This window comes from Etheostoma cragini, chromosome 3 (genome assembly GCF_013103735.1).
Source record: "Etheostoma cragini isolate CJK2018 chromosome 3, CSU_Ecrag_1.0, whole genome shotgun sequence".
Classification (NCBI taxonomy): domain Eukaryota; kingdom Metazoa; phylum Chordata; class Actinopteri; order Perciformes; family Percidae; genus Etheostoma; species Etheostoma cragini.
The window spans coordinates 10,341,721-10,359,745 of record NC_048409.1 but is presented as its reverse complement, the minus strand read 5'-3'; the positions used below and the strand labels follow the sequence as shown (position 1 = coordinate 10,359,745).

Below are 18,025 nucleotides of genomic sequence, written 5' to 3'. Positions count from 1 at the left end.
GCATATGAAAGATACAGTACATATTGGACAAATTAAAAAAAAAGTGTGTTATTCAAACATTTAACGTTTAAGGTTCTTTACCTTGGGAACCAGACAGAGACAGTCTTCAGTGACAAATATATAAACCCTTGGAAAGGTGGATAGATCATTTTATGAGCCAATTACATTTGAACATAGCTTCCACATCACAGGTTTTGGAAAATTGTGCACATTGTGACAGTTGAGTGACAGTTGAGTGTCAGTGAAGCATTAGGTATTGTCCTTGCCAAACTACAGTAATACTACAGTAAAACAACAAAAGGAGTTTTTGTTGCAAAAAACAGCCTTGCCACTATATTATTTTAGAGTTTCCGAATTATTGTGGCACCCCTTTCCCCAATATATTTTTTTTTGTATTTTTCTCAGGTTTCAGTAAGATAATATAACATTTTGGAATAAATACACAAAAGAGCAGTCCAAAACTGGAGGCCAGAATAGCAAATATCTCCACAGCAACGCTGAACTTCCCAGGAGAGCTGACATACGCTGGAATAAAAGTGATCCATACAGCGCAGAATATCAGCATGCTGAAGGTGATATATTTGGCTTCATTGAAATTATCAGGCAGTTTCCGGGCAAGAAAAGCAAGAATGAAACATAACATGGCCAGAAGTCCTATGTACCCAAGTACAGCCCAAAAACCTACAGCTGAGCCCAGAGCACACTCTAAGATGATTTTGTCCTTAGATTCATCAAAATTCTTAAATGGAAAAGGAGGAGAAATTGTTAACCAGAGGTTGCAAATGATAACTTGTATGAGAGTGAAACCCACAACAGTGAGTCTCTGCTGTGCTGGCCCAAACCATTTCATAACATTACTACCTGGAAGTGTGGCCCTGAAGGCCATTAACACCACTATAGTTTTCCCCAGAACACAAGAGATACAGAGAACAAAGGTGATGCCGAATGCTGTGTGTCGCAGCATGCAGGACCACTCAGAGGGCCGGCCTATGAAGGTCAGAGAACACAGGAAACACAGAGTCAAGGAGAAGAGCAGCAGGAAGCTCAGCTCAGAGTTGTTGGCCCTGACAATAGGAGTTTTCCTGAATCTAAAGAAAATGAATGCCACAACAGCAGTGATGCATGTTCCAAATAAGGATGCTGCAGTGAGCAGCGCTCCCATAATCTCTTTATATGATAGAAACTCTGCCTCCTTCTTCACACAAGCATCTCTTCTCTCATTAGACCAGAACTCAGGGTGGCATCGCACACAGGTGTTGGAATCTGAAAAGAGTAGCATTTATTAGACTTTTTCAATACATTTGTCTTTTGTTTTGTCTCCTTTTTTTGCAATGCGCACAAAACAGACACAGCACACAGTAATTATCAGATAATTGATAGCCTTATGACAGTTTTACATGTTCAGCATGGTATGATCATGAATGATTTGGATTTTACGTGATGTATTGAGGTTTAACTTACTATTATGGCCCAAGCGCCAACAGTGGCAAAGGCAGTATTCAAACTGAAGGAAAATGCTATTTTTCAGGGAAATCAATTGCCTTTTGGAGGGGCTTTACATACTCAAAACCTCCCCAACATTGGTGGTCCCGTAAAGTCTTACGAAAATGTACGTACTTTGACAGTTTCTAGAATAGGCAGGAAACAGTGGCTCTACAAAACAGAACCCCTGCAGTATGTTTAACATAGTCTCAGAAACAGTGGTACACAAATGTAGCATGTCAATTCATACTGTCGCACTGTTGCTTGCTCTGGAGGGAACTACTTGAACGGTCCTTATGTGTTCTAAGTGTCTCGAGATAACTCTTGTTGTGAATCGATACTATAAATACAATTGAATTGAAAAAAGCTTATTGTAGCAATACCCTAAAACCCAACAGGAAGTCCGTTGTTTATGGCCATTTACACATGTTGTACCTTAACAAACTCCTCCTAGAGATTTCATCTGCTCAACTTGTGCCATCTTAAGACGTTAGAGATTAAAAGTTATTAAAAGAAAAACATTTTGTTATAGTGTGTGGCCGTGGCGGGGCGGCCATGTCATCCGTTACAAGATGAAAACAAGAAATGGGTGTAACTTGAGTGTACATTGTCTAATTGGCTTGAAACTTTTCAGGATTCATCAGAGTCCATCCATAAGGACATATCCAGGACAATGTTGGCTCAAAGTCATAGCGCGTCCTAGTGGCAACAGGAAGCAGACCTAGTCAAGGTGCTATACTTAAACATACTCCTCCTAGCGATTTTATCTGATGGACGACAAATTTGGCCTGTACTTTCTCAGCATTTAAAAGATGAAAAGTTTTTAAAACAAAAAACCTTTCGTCAACGGACTAAGCGTAGCGGGGTGGACGATTTGAGCATCTGTTGTTGATCACAGAAGTTGTTGCAACTTTTGTGTACATTGTCCCACTTTCATAGTAATTGAACTGTATGACGTAGAGTCTTGTGTGACGTATCATTTAACTCACCAGGGAGTTCCCTTTTCATTGGTGACAATTTGTAGTGTGAGGGCCACGTTAATGCACAGTCACAAAGATTGGCGTTTGCCAGTAAGCCTGACTTAACTAGAGGAGCAAAGGCCCATTATAAATATCATATTCAAATATCAGTTTTAAGTGCTGCTGCAATAACACAGTTTCATCCACTCTCAATGCATTTATTGCAGTTTCTGAGAGAGAAATGTCCAAACCTCAAAAGTTGAGTCCAAAGCCATCTGCAGGGCTGCCAACTCTCACGGATTGGCCGTTAGACACACGCATTTGACTGGTTTCACACGCTCACACGCCACACCCCCGATTTCTCACGCTGAAGTGTCAACCCCGGTCGGTCAAATTTCTGAAAGATGAGTTTATCTATAGCCTACATCTACCTGTTGAGCCACTCGTGATCGACTAGTTGTGCTTTCAGAGATTGTGAGGGGTTCAAGAGCGCTCCCTGTCTGTGGAATTTTGAGAAAAATGAGAACCTTTTTTTCACGAGCCATCTCAGGTGCACTTCCCCGGCTTCAGGTATGTGCTCCGAGTATCAAAGACCCGTCCGTCGCTTCGTGTCCTCTCTCTCTGTAAAGGTAGAGGTGAGCAGCGCGGCTGGTAGTGTAGCAGCTTCAGTTCATTTTAGTGGACCCGTTCCGCTGTGGGCTGGGACGCGCTGCATCCGTGCGTAGACCTCCGATAAAGAGCGGCAAACAGCCACTTCTAAACTCTGTCAGAGACCCAAATGGTCCTCTGTGTCAGTCAGACGGTCTGAGTGAGCTACTACCATATCGGCGGAGCAATGACATGCATAGCAGACTCTATTACAACTCTCCCAATCTCGGACAACAGATGGGAGGAGTTATATTTTGGATACGCACAAAATTGTAAACATGAGCAGAAATCTTATGAAACACATCTGAGCTATACTATACTATATATACACAATACTGCAACGTTGGGCCACTATTGTGCATCTTTAACCTCTGTGCATCTCTAAATGTAAATGTAAATAATGAATTTGATGTTTTATAAAATGAACAAATAGTCTTTATTTTCCCCAAAAAGTGAATACAGCAAGTGGGGCACAGAAGATGAGGGCCAAACATTACTGAACATTGGCACAAAGGTTAAAGCAATAGAATTTATGTAAATCAGTGGTTCTCATTCTTTAGAATTTCAGTGGTCTTAGTTGATCACTCAACATTAATTTAACTTTGGGTCACTGGTCCCTACACCAGGGACCCCTGGACCTGTTCACCACAGACCCAAATCTTCTCAGCTGAGGCTGACATATGCTACTGTCTCTTCATGTGGTTCATTATGTTTAGCACATTGTCTGGGTCAGTTCTTATATCATAAGAAGTTAATAATGTAAATGCTAAATGCCCTAAAACCTGTTGATACTGCAACAATGCAAAGGTTCTTAACCCTACAGTTTTGCAGATATCATGTAAAACTTGATCTCTCCATTATTTGCAAAAAAAGTCTCCAGAAAGTGCCATTTAATGGTTTATTTTTCAAATTTCTTTCCTGGGGGGGCATACCCCCAGACCCCCCTAGGGAGAGACCCATCCCCCCAAAAAATAACAAATGCCAATTTAAACCCTAAAGTATGAAGACCCAAAGAAATTGCTTTGTAAGCGGCGAAATATCGGTTGGCCCCCCAAAATCTCACTCCAAGGTTTGGGGAAAAGTTGGCAGCCCTGCATCTGCATGCTCAGTTACCACTGAGTAAATAGAGTAGGCATTTTATGTAATTTGAGTGAGTTGACCCTTTAATGATATTTGTATGTCATTTTATCAAATTATACTACACCTGTAATGTTGCTCATTTCTCCCTCTGCACACCTCAGACAGTCATAGCAGCAAACAGGCTTTCCTTTCTGGAGAACCTTGCGAGTTCCTGGAGGACATTTCTCACTACAAAGCGACAAAGGCACCTGCATGAACAAAACAACTATGAGAAAATATATAGGTATTTACAGGATGTTGTCTTTTCAAGCTTCAATTAAAAATGTATTGCAAAAAAAAACAAGCATTGTGATATATATATCTAGCTATAACTAATAACTAAAACAACTGTAGCAACTGACAAAATGTGATCACATGTTACTTACCTGTTGTGAGTTCTGTGCCCAAATTAAAGACTTATTTAGCAGATTCAGCTGTTTGTCTGCAGGTAGAGATGCATCATAAAGCCCAACTGTGACAAAGTCCACAATGCCATGTTCTGTTGGCTGCCAGTTAATAATTTCATACTTTGCTGCTGGGTCTCCATTCTCATTAAAGTAAACATCATCTCCTTCCTTAGTTTTGAACTTAATGTTTTTAATGTGCTGTAAAATCTAAGAAGACATGTAGTCATATCATTACCTGAAGAATTTATAGGCTCAATAGCATGATTAAAAAGATGACAATCATTTATTTTTCAGAATTTGAACACTATTTCCTGTTAATGTGACTTAGTTTAAAAACTTTATGAAATGTTGATGTGCTACTCACCGTAAATGGATCTAGCTGCACCTTGTTATTACATGTTTTGTTACAGCTGAGGATATTATGAAGTGCATGGGCCACAGCATACACTCCTTTATATATATTGTTAAATATAGGCATGAGCGACATATCAGTGAAGCTGTTTTTTACTCCAGTCAGATCTTCATTGCCAGTACATTCTCTCTGCTTCCCGGCTGAAGATTTGGACTGTTTGAACTTACAGTTAAATAATGTCTCCCAAAACTCTGGAAACATTTCATTACTAGATGAATTGAGTGGCTTAACATCCAACATGAATTCTCTCATTCCACTGACATGTGCTTTGGGGATGGACAGGCCTATGGCACCATCCAGAATGTGATGCCTATCCACGGCTGCAATTTGGGAATCAAAGATCCAGCTCTCACTGCCTACCCACTGGTACCCAGTCAGGTTATGGTTGGAGAAGTAATGTATTAGCACATCCATATCCTTATGTGAGAGGTAAGCAACAATCACCTTGGAAGTGGAAGCCTTGATAATGTCAATAATCTTTTGTATTTTGTCTGGTGGATCTGTTCTAAAGAAAGCTACAGAGTACTCTAGACAGATGCCCAGATGTTGGGTGGTTTCTGTAAATATGGCCATGCCATTGTTGCCATAATCATCATTTGTTCTAATAGCTCCAACCCAAGTCCAACTAAAGTGGTTGACCAACTGAGCCAGGGCTCTGCTCTGGTAATAGTCACTGGGTATTGTCCTGAGGAAGGATGGATACTTGGTTTTATCACTCAGACAAGCACAAGTTGCAAAGTGGCTGATCTAAAAGAAAAGAAAGAAAAAGAGTAAAAAGATAGAGATGCAAAATATGAAATATTTGTACAGCAAATACAACTTTAAATTCCCTTTTACTATGGCCATGTATATGTATATATATATATATATATATATATATATATATATATATATATATATATATATATATATATATATATATATATAAACATAAAATATATGTATAACAATATTTTTAAACAAATAAACTTTCATTTTTTCCATTCTTACCCACCATTGGGATATGAAAGGGTCCGATAACAGTAGCTATAGCCCTGCAAGGAGATGAAGATATTTCTCCCAAAATGGCCTGCAACTGGGCAGTTCTAGTACATTGTGCTTCGGAGAGTGCAGATAATATCTCATTACCATTAGCCAAGGCCAGTGCAACCTTCACACTTCTGGCAATTGATGCACAGGAATCATAGATCTTATAGCCCAGAGAGATACCAGGCAGTAGGTCTGTGCTGTTATTAATCTACTCTATGGCAAAGAGCATAGCCTGGGCAAACTGGAAACCTCTGAAAGTCAAACTGGATGGACACAGTTGTTTAAAAAGTAGTTGAAATGTGTCAATGAAATAGATAAAAATTGCAAAGTAAATTCAAGTATTTGATGGTATTAATAGAAATATTTATATCTTAAGGAATATTTCTTCTTTTAAAAGTCAGACTTTGTTTTTTATAAAATTTAAATCTAAATAGTTTTATACTGTATAATTTACCTGGTGCATTCCAGTGGCAAGGGTTTTTGCCTGTAGGTGTCCTGTCTATTTATCCAGCTGCCATGAAAAGAGAAGATTCCCCCCAACATAATGTCCCCATTCTTAGATAGCTGGGGGTTCTCAGGATCCCCTCTCTGCCTGCACCCAGACTCCTCAGCCTGAGAGAAATATGCCACCAGCAACAGCTGTAAGAATGCCCAACCCTGCTCTGGCCACATCTGATTTGATGTCATACTGAGCTAAATCACTGGGTGGCATCACATTCACGTAAATTCAAAGCTTGCACTGGTATTTATACATTTTAAAGCAACATGGGAAATATCTCTAGAACAGTGACGTTGTATCTCTGTAGGGAGGCAGGAGGGGCCCAAACAGAAAAAGGATTTTGATCCTTTTCAAACATGGCAGGTTAAAAATCAAATCTCGAACCTTCTCTTCACCAAAGTTTTCTTTTTCCAAGTTTCCTTTCACAGCCATTGCCATAGACTCCAATGATATATTGATCCATGGTTATATAGGACAGTGGTTTGGTACTGCTGGATCTAAGTGCAGCTTTTGACACTGTGGACCATAGAGTTCTAATTAACATACTTAAGTAGAGGGCTTGTATCTCTTGGTCAGCCCTGCAGTGATTCTCCTTTTATCTTTCTGATGGAAGATTGTCAGTTGCTGTTGGAAACTAAAACTGTTTAGTGGTGTGCTGCAAGGTTCAGTCCTTGGTCAGATTTTGTTTCCCTTTTATATCCCCTTAAACAGGCAATATGACACTTCATAGCTACATGATGTAAGAATTTATCCCATCTAGCGGTTGAACTGTATAAGACAACCAACTGAATATTACTTTCTAGCCCCTCCCATTCAGAGCACGTTTTTAACTCCTAACGAGGCCGTATTTTTTCAAGAAGAATGACTTTGTCCATGAGTGTCCCTTCCAGCGTAATAATAGTTTTACATTATCTTGGTACTATTTCATTGCTGACATCAACTATCAAGTCCCAAACATATGCTAACTAAAGTATCAGTTTTATTGTTATTCTGTATATTGTAAGAAATTAATAGTGTTAGGCAATGTTTACAGCTGTAGAGAGAAGCAACAGGAGTTTCTGTTTTTAATATATTTCTCTGAACAGTATGAACATGGTCAATGAAACTGAAATTAGCGCTTTGAGTCTCCATTGTTTAGATCCAGTTTTTCTAACTGTAGCTAGTCTTTGATACAACTGCGTGACGTGAGTTGTTTGCAAGGGAAATCACAACACATGATTATGTTTATGTTACAAGGTAGACAACCTTTTTTCATTACTGATGCAAAGAAAAGCATCCTAGACATTGTTCTAGCGTTATGCACAACCATTCTATAGTTAGCCAAGCAACTATAAATCTTTGAATTTAAACAAATAAGCAGAATTACCTTTTTGCGAAGAAAGCAGGCAACTTCGACGTCCCTTTTAAAATCCTTGATCTTTATGAGCTCTTTCCATCTTGGAAAAGCCACTTCAATATAGACTTTGGTCATGTTGCTTTGCCTGGCACGTTGTTGTTTTAATTCTCTTTTTAACTTCCTTAGCGGCTCCGTTAAATGTCCTTGAGAATAGGCGTGATCCTCCATCTTCAACAAGCTTTCAAATCTGCTTGCAGTGGCAAGTAATCTTCTCCCTTTCCTTTGCTTTCGTCACAGTGCCACTGAGTGTAAGAGTAAGTTTCTCTTTGGGTAAAGTATTTTAAAGATGGAGGAGCAATTTGGCTGCCGCTATTCGAGGGACTTGCTTGGTCAGCCCAGCCGTGATTTTCCTTTTACCTTTCTGATGGAAGATTGTCAATTGCTGTTGGAAACTAAAACTCTAAATCTGATCTAATCTAATCTAATCTATCTGTTTAGTGATGTTCCCCAAGGTTCAGTCCTTGGTCAGATTCTGTTTGCCTTTTATATCCCCTTAAAAAGACAATATGACACTTCATACATGATGTAAGAATTTCTCCCATCTAACGGTTAAACTGCATTCCTTCTATTCAAGCTAGCTACCCATGCCAGTACACTCTTGTATTTTACTTTAGTAACACAATCACTTAAGTATTCATTTCTCCCTGGGCTATCTGCATTTAGGTATTTCCCTTGTTGCCTTGTACTCAATTCATTGACAGTTCAATCTGGCCCAACATGGACCAATTAGACAACCACCAACCCTGCCTGACATTTTCTTGGCATGAGATAAGAATTACCAAGGGCCTTTTCTAAATGTTGACCAAGGCTTCTTGAAGTCCCGAGCTGCTGTTGGTAATGTTAACTCTAAATTTGTGGTATTTATCAGATGATAGTGTTTTTCTTCTGGACCCTTCACTACAGCTTTCTTAGTTAGTTGATCTCCATTCTACACACAGGGCTGCTAGCCTCCAGCCTACAACCCAGTCTGCCTGGAGATCTGAAAGATCTGTCAGGACAGGTCTATGAACATGGGAGGTTGGCATTGATGAATCTGAGCGCCCTGCACATAGTCGTGGCCTCGACCCCATCAGAAAACGTTGGTTTCAACTTTTGGTTTGGTTGCAACACAGAGCCAGGCAATATCGCCCCAAATTAGTAATCTAATAAATCTGAATGAATGGGTGGAAAGCCCTGCAGTCAAGTCTTCACAGAAGAATGTTGTAGCTACATAATGTGTCCATGGTTTTGGAGCAATATACAGGGGAGTAATGTTTGGGAAAAAAAAAATGTTTTGCTATGTCATGCAGATAGATAGACAGACAGACAGACAGACAGACAGACAGACAGACAGACAGATAGATAGATAGATAGATAGATTGTGGTTTGGGTGAAAATAAGTACAATGTTTGACGTTATTTTAAAATAAGTCAATGTTAATTTTTGATTTCACACAGGACACTGAAAGCGGTCTACCCGGTGAAAGTCCTGTTTGTTTTGGCCCATCCACCCTGAGGGCCTCTGACCAAGCTGTCATATTTGGTGAGTTGGGAGTAAGAACAAGTTGGTCGTATACACTGTAAAATCCGATTAGTTAACCTTACTTGAAAAAAGCATGCAAACCAATTGCACTTAAAAAACTAAGTACAGTTGAATATGTATTGCGTTTTGTATTAACAAATCCCTGTTTAGTATAGTATACTTAATTTTGAGTTTAAGTAACTAAAGACATTTTGTGCGGTGTACTCGACAATTTACTTTAGATGTACTCCTGACTTGGTATAGACTACTCTGAATTTCTAATTCAAAACAACTAAGTAATGTCTCGTGAACCTTACTTTGTGTGTACTCTAAACACAATTATTTAAGTTGGACTAACTAATGTGAAAATTCCTGCAATTTAGAATTTCTCGTTTTTAGTTACTTGAAGAGGGATTCTGATTTACTTGTTTAAACCATGCAAACCGATTGAAAAGACCAAGTAACCATTACTTGTGTAACTTAAGTACTTCAAACAATCACTTTACCTTATTCCATTTACAGTAATCAATTAGACATTGAGATTGTTATTCTGAAGAAGAATAACAATCTAAAACACCAAATGCTCACAATCTCAAACACCAAATGCTCACCTATGTAAACTCTGTTCTGCCAACTCAGTATACACCTGTCACATAAATGTACCAGAGAAGAAGTATAAAGTATCGTAAAATAAAAATACTTAACACACAACCACAATATAGTTGAAACAGGTTTATTCTTTAAACCTCAACCATTGTCATTTAGTGTACAATTTTAAAATCAAAGTCTTAAAACCATTTAATCTGGTATGGGGTAAGCATTGCCTTGACATTTGTAATTTTATTCTGATTGTATTCTATCAACTTAAAAATTATCATTGTGTGCTTGGCCCAGATACTCCTTGTTATTTCAATCAATCAAATTTTGGCACATGAATTCTTGACTTTATTGCTAACTGTTTTTTTATTACCGGATTTTTCACAGGAGTATACATTTTTGGGAAATATACTTGATTTCATGAGTGTATCCGGTACAGGCGAATCTGCACCTTAGACAGCTGCTAGAGATACTAATTGGTTTCGGGGAGATTAAAATGTTAGTATTTCATACAAGGGATAAGTACCACTTGAAGACAATATTCAGATAAATTTTTTTAAAAAGAACCCCAGAAAAAAAAAAAATGATCACACTGATAGTAAAAGTAAAAAGTTAAAAAAAGAAAGTTATATTGAGTATGAAAACTCTTGTTCATTACATTTTACTTCATAATTGCAACGGCATGTGTTGTATTCATTGTTGCAAAACCTTCTGTATATAGTTTGTTTGTTACCATGACAACACCATTGATCTGAAGCTTGATGCTGTCATGTAAATTGTTTTCAAATCAGCAATAAATATAACAATTTTTGATCAACTCATATCAATTGCATGCTTAAATAACCCGCATAGGTTAAAGCCCCGCACATTTCAAGAGAGCCTGACCCACTTCCGGTTAAAATTTGACCACTTCCGGTTTAGGCCCCGCCCAGTCCGAGTACGGATCCGGATACAGATAATTCATGTGGTAAACAGATACAGATACAGATACAGATAATGCTGTACTTGCTCATCCCTAGTACCAACCATAGAATATCTCTTCTCACAGAACCAGAACACACACACACACACATGCCTAATTCACTGCCATACAATATAATTTTTAATTAATCAATATATATATTTTTTTTTTTCAAAAGTATAGAGTGAAAGCAACACCAAGGGGTGTGAACAACGGACTCTGTTGGACCACCTGCTTACATACACATCGGTACCAAAATTGTTCTTCAATAATCTTTAAGTTATAATTGGCAGCCAATGTATTTGGCTTTATAAAAAGACATACATTTGTCATTTGTGGAAAGAAAATTCCAACCCTGACCTTTATTTTAAGATAATCCTGAACAAGTGCTTTACTTTTGTAATAACAAAGTTTAAAGACCAAACTTGGTAAAGAATCAAGTGATCACAGAATCAACCTGCCTAAGACTAAATACAAGTTACATCCAGTTAGTATATAACTATGGCAACCAATCTTACACATGAATGAATGGCCATACACCTACAGCCTCTAAATGTAACTTGCTGATGAACCCAGTGGCTGATATAAAACAATATGAAAGGAGTGACTTAATTTACTTAACAATTAAAAGCAACTGGACCCAATTTTATAAACAAAATTGTATACCAAACGTCACTCTTGATTTTTACCATCCTAATTCAAAGGAGATTTTTCAGAGTATGAAGTTTGGGGGAAGTTTGTTGCCTCCCAGGCCAAGCATCACTCATTGAAGGAAGTTGAATGTGTTTTTCATGGCTTTAGGGTAGTCAAAGTGTAATGCATAGGACAACCCAAACAAGAGGCAAAGTCCTTGAGGTAGGTTGTGGAGATTGTCCATTACAATAACTCCTTAAAGAATGATGGCAGTAGACACTAGGTCAAGATAGAGATGATTTGGAGAGAGAGGCGCATCTTCACTGATGATAGTTAGTAACTCAACAGATACCTGGGCCCAAGCCTCCTCACTGTCAGAATCCTGTATACAACCAAACACAAGGATTAACAGGTAAATGTTGATTGGCATTAGCAATTGTCATCAAGTCATCTGTCAAGTCAACACTTCCCTCCAGCCTATTAGGTTTTCACTTTAAACCCAGCTAACAGACATCCACTAAAAAACATGAATGAAATTAAGCTCTATCCTAATACAAAATTTATTCAGATGTATAAGCTGTTACAGCTATACTTTTTGAGGGAGAGAAATGTTCTACCTCTTGTGCAGAACCCACAATTACAGCATGGCAAGTGGGCTTAGCATTGTTGCACTCAGCAGCGCAACCCGGTGACATGGACTACAAAGGGAGTTAGTTGAGTGGCTGCTTAATCGTTTGTTTAGGGTTTTTGTTGTTTTATCTCGTTTTTCTCACACTGCTGGCATACACAGAATTTTGTTCTGAGCTCACAGTGAAATGTTGTTTTAGCTATTCTGTTGAACTCAGCAAACACCTATCAGAATCAGAATCAGAATCAGAAATACAGGGACACTCTGTGTTATGGAGGACCAGGTCTACCATATTTAAAAATAAATACAGAAATAAATAAATGCTCAATAAATAAATAAGCATACAATTAATTGCCCCAAAAATACAATAAACAAATAAATGTAGGTAGAAATTAAATTATACAGTGAGACATACATGTAAATATCTCTTTTATTTAGCTTCTTTATTTATTCACCTTTGTAATAATTACCTTATTTATTTATTGTCCGTTATAATCTTCAACTTTATTTATTATTACTTATTTTTTAAATGTATTTATTTCTGTGTGTTTTTAAATTTTTTGTCTGTTTAATTCTTCCGTTGCATTTTCTGCCTATTTATTTTCACCCCTGGTATTTATTTCTGCCTGTCAATTTTACATTGCTTTAAGCATTCCAGCCTCATTATGCAAATGAGGAGGGGCTGGTCTTAAGCGGTCAACTTCTGCCCATTGGTTGGTTAGCATTTTACTGCATCGGTCGAATCTAAATGCCACCGGCCACAGTCACAACAAAGATGGCTACTACTACTACTACTACTACTCGAACTGGAAGCTGTTTATGTAAAAGTAAAGTAAAAGTTTTAAAAAATATTCAAAGGACCACAGAAAAACATTTCAGATCTCAAACTTACAGCGTTCTAATTCTTCCAGTCTATTAGCAGCTTCCCTTAAGAGGTCTGACACTGAACGTCTGCCTGCTGAGTTTGACATTACTAAACAATGCTTTATGGCGGGGAAAAGCCATGTAGATTCGTCCCCCTCGCTGATACATCCAACCACAGCAGAGTCATCAGAAAACTTCTAAAGATGGCAGGACTCTGTGTGGTAGTTGAAGTCTGTGGTGTAGATGGTGAAGAGGAAGGGAGAGAGGACAGTCCCCTGTGGGGCCCCGGTGTTGCTGACCACGCTGTCTGACACATAGTGTTGCAGGCGCACATACTGTGGTCTGCCAGTCAGGTTGTCTACAATCCAGGACACGAGGGGGGATCCACCTGCATCACTGTCAGCTTCCCACCAAGCAGTGCCGGCCGGATGGTGTTGAAAGCACTGGAAAAAAACTAAAAACATGACCCTCACCGTACTCGCCGGCATGTCCAGGTGGGCGTAGATGCGGTTGAGCAGGAAGATGATGGCGTCCTCAACTCCCAACCGGGGCTGGTAGGCAAACTGGAGGGGGTCCAGGAGAGGTCTCACCATGGGCCGCAGCTGTTCCAGAACCAGTTTCTCAAGGGTCTTCATAATGTGGGAGGTCAGTGCCACGGGTCTGTAGTCCTTGGCGTCACTGGGACGTGGCGTCTTTGGCACAGGAACGAGGCAAGATGTCTTTCACAGCACGGAGACCCTTTGGAGACTAAGGCTCAGGTTGAAGACATGGGAAAAGACTCCACGTAGCTGAGAGGCACAGGCTTTGAGCACCCCAGGATGGATACCATCAGGGCCTGCAGCCTTATTAGAGTGGAGTCTTGTCAGCTGTCTTCTCACCTGGTCAGCAGTGAGGCACACAGAGGTCACAGGTGGGGTGGGGGAGGGGGAGTCAGGCTGGAGAGAGGTGTTTACCGGAGGGCTAGAGGAGGGGGAGGGGGAGACAGCAGTTGTGTTAAAGGGGGGTTGGGCAGGAGCGGGAGCATCAAATCTGTTAAAGAACAGATTGAGTTTGTTGGCCCTGTCCAAGCTGCCTTCAACTCCTCTGCTGCCAGTTGGTCTGAAGCCAGTGATGGTCCTCATGCCGCTCCAGACCTCCCTCGTGTTGTTCTGCTGGAGTTTACGCTCCAGCTTCCTCCTGTACTTCTCCCTAGCCTCCCTGATCTTCACCTTCAGGTCCCCCTGAATGGCCCTCACCTTCTCCCTATTCCCAGCTCTGAAAGCCCTCTTCTTTGTATTCAGGGTGTTCTTGATGTCCTTTGTTATCCACGGTTTGTTGTTTGGGTAACACTGAACAGTCCTTGCTGGGACAGTGCAGTCCACGCAGAACTTTATGTAATCTGAGATACACTCAGTCAGCCCATCTATGTCCTCTCCATGTGGCTCACAGAGTGCATCCCAGTCTGTCACCTCAAAACATCCCTGAAGTGTCTCATAGTCCTACCCCGACCATCTCCTCGCTGTCCTTGAGGTCACAGGTTGCCTTTTCACCAGATGCACATAGCAGGGGTTTTTGTGAACCAGGTTTTTGTCGGATCTGCCTAGTGGGGGGAGGGGGGAAGAGCTGTATGCGTCCCTGACATTAGCATACAGCAGGTCCAGGGTCCTCTCCTCTCTGGTATGGCAGCTCACATACTGGGTGAAGTTTGTTAGTGTGGTGGTCATGGTGACATGGTTTAAGTCACCCGAGATCACTATGAGGGCACTCGGGTGTTGAGTCTGGAGTTCGGCAATGGCGGTATGGGTGACGTTACACGCAAGATTAAAGTCATCCTGCAGCTCACATTTTGTTTGACTTTTATCTTCAGCTCTTCAACCGTTTCTGGTTTCTCATCCAGTGACACTTTACGTACGTCCCCTTCATTAATGATGATTCTTAGTTTGTAGTAGGGGTGATCCGAGTATCCGGCTGAAACGAGTATCCGGTACGGATAAAGCACTTTTGCCGAGTACAAGTATTATACGAGTAATATGAGTCAATATCCGTGCTCGGATTGAATAAAACTCCTCAACTGGCCGCGCAGCGTTCTGTGATAATCACAGCGCTCTCTCTCTCTCTCTCTCTCTCTCTCTCTCCCGCTCCGTCAGGCAGTCAATCGGGTCTGCGGATCTGTTTCGTTAACGTTTAGGGTTTCTTCAGCTTCAGGTTTGTTTTTAACTTCGGTTTACATAGTTACATAGTAACCAGTAGATTTCTGGTGAACGTGGGTTTCAGAAATGCTGCTCTGTTTACATGCAACTCCCGTTGCGTCTCTGCCATCGGCGTTTTTTTTTTTTTTACTGTCAGCTGCCCCCCGCCCCCTCTCTCTCTGTGTCTCTCTCTTACTCACACACACACACACATACACACACACACACACACACACACACACAAACACACACACACACTCATATACCTGGTGTGAAAAAAAAAAGAACCAAAAAAAAAAGAAAATCACACTGATAATAAAAAATAAAAAGTTAAAAAAAGAAAGTTACATTGAGAATGAAAACTCTTGTTCATTACATTTTACTTCATAATTGCAACGGCATGTGTTCTATTCATTGTTGCAAAACCTTCTCTATATAGTTTGTTTGTTACCATGACAACACCATTGATCTGAAGCTTGATGCTGTCATGTAAATAGTTTTCAAATCAGCAATAAATATAAAAATTTTTGATCAACTCATATCAATTGCATGCTTAAATAACATACCGGTTAAAGCCCCGCACATTTCAAGAGAGCCCGACCCACTTCCGGTTTAAATTTGACCACTTCCGGTTTAGGCCCCGCCCAGTCCGAGTACGGATCCGGATACAGATAATTCATGTGGTAAACAGATACAGATACAGATTAGAGGATGGATACCCGACCGGAGCCCGACGGGACCCGACGGTACCCAACGGGTCGGGCCGGGTTCGGACAGATTTTTAGAAAGGATGCTCTGGTTCGGGTCGGGCTCGGTCACATCAGCGCGATAAGGCATTGAACATTTTGAATTTAGAACAGCTTAATATGTAGGTAATGGCGCTTGTTGCCCCGTGTGCATTGATGCGCTCATCTGTTGACATTTCCCAATGCCTTCCTACACTTGCTTAATAAAAGCGGGCTTTCCACACAAACAAACGTACATGTGTCATTAGTATGAGAAAAAAATGCGATTTTAACTGTGTCGGGCTCAGGTCGGGCTCGGACATAAATATCTTAATGCCTGTCGGGCTCGGGTCGGGTTCGGTTACTGCTCTGTCGGACGCGGGCCGGGCTAGGACAGAAAAATCCGGCCCGATCCGCACTCTAATACAGATAATGCTGTACTCGCTCATCCCTAGTATTTGTACTATCTGGACTAACTGCGGTGACTTAATTTGACACATTCCACTGCTGTGCAACTTCAATAAAGTGTCCCACACACACATGTTGTAGCGTGGTCGCTTTTGCAGTCCTCTCCTTTTCATACAACTCGTCTTTTTGTGATGGTGCGTCTTGAGGTGAATCTCATACCTGCCGTTGTCGTTGTGATTCTCAGACTGATGCCCTCCACAACCCTAGGACCTGGGGCCGGTTGCACGAAACTAGGATAAGGGATTAAGCCGGGATATTTAAGTTATCCTGGCTAAATTTAGCTTTGACTCGGTTGCACGAAACCGGATTGAATTAAACCAAGCCAGACCGGTGGCCGCTGGCCGGTGACAGGTGGCCGGTGGGCGGTGACCGGTGGACGGTGGCTGGTGACCGGTGACCGCTGGCTGTTGACCGCCGCCTGCCGGCAGACCTGCAAGTCGCATCAGTGTCCACTCTGTAAAAGTAGAGATGAGCAGCGCAGCGACCGTGGTCTCAGCTTCAGCTTTATACAGGACGCGCTCCGAAGATTAAGTGTGAAAATATTAATGTAGCGGTATTCCCAGATGATATTAATGTGGTGATCCCAGATAAAATTAATGGCAGACTGGTCAGAGAATACATTAATGATTCATTTTCGTGTTGCTTATCATAAAGGACAGTTTGTATTACTCCTTAATATGTAGGCACAATGTTTTTTATTATAGCTTACATTGGTTTCATAACCTTCTCAATTAGTCTCACATCCCTGGACCAATAACGTGGCCCACATACAGTACAAATGTAGTGTAGTTTACGTTCATCACACCGGGAACAATGCAATGGTTCTTAATCTTTTTATTTTGGTGCGGTCACTTGTCAAAAGAATAAACCATAAATATTGTTTTACATATGCTCACAGCGTGTATTGAAGTCACTTATTTTTCTAGTTGTTGTCCCTTTCTGATTGTTCTGTATGAATATTAATTGTAGCCTAGAAATAATTAGATATAGCTTATAGAGATTGGTACATATGGTATAAAACATGTTCTCACGTTGTGAATAAGGGTTTGAAATTAAGCCTAAAGTCCTTAAAGGGTCCATTTCCCGAGGAACATTAATTCCCTCTGCTTACTTTTAAGGCAAAGGCTAATTACTAATACATTTTATTTATATAGTGTTTTACAGGGTAGGCTAGTCGTAGACACTTTACAGAAAAACCAGCACATTTATCATATAAAAACAGAAACATGAAACTAGCATATTTAAAGCAATTAAAACACAGTGTAGCCTACAACTTTGTAAAATGTGGAGTGACTATAGCCTAAGGAGATATATGTACACCCTACACATTCAGTCGGGTCCGCTATGGTCTGTTCGGCTTTTCCTCTCCGTTTGATAAGAGCCGTATTTCCCTTTCTGCATATTAAATCCTTCACCTCCTCGTTACTTTCCATCCTGTTTGTGTTCAGTGTTCCACTGGTGGTTCGAAATTGGAACCCACATAAAAGGACGTTATTACTTGCATTAAACCGTCATAAACACGCTCAAGTC

At 40.4% G+C, this 18,025-nt stretch overlaps 1 protein-coding gene across 1 annotated transcript; it reads right to left on the bottom strand.

Moving 5' to 3' along the window:
- Positions 1-355: 355 nt before the first annotated feature.
- LOC117942140 (extracellular calcium-sensing receptor-like) lies at positions 356-6,614 on the bottom strand. The gene is given in 6 exon segments (XM_034867467.1): positions 356-1,263; positions 4,294-4,417; positions 4,595-4,822; positions 4,980-5,774; positions 6,022-6,319; positions 6,511-6,614. Coding segments are annotated over 6 exon segments (2,442 nt in total). The 5' UTR covers positions 6,600-6,614.
- Positions 6,615-18,025: the final 11,411 nt, after the last annotated feature.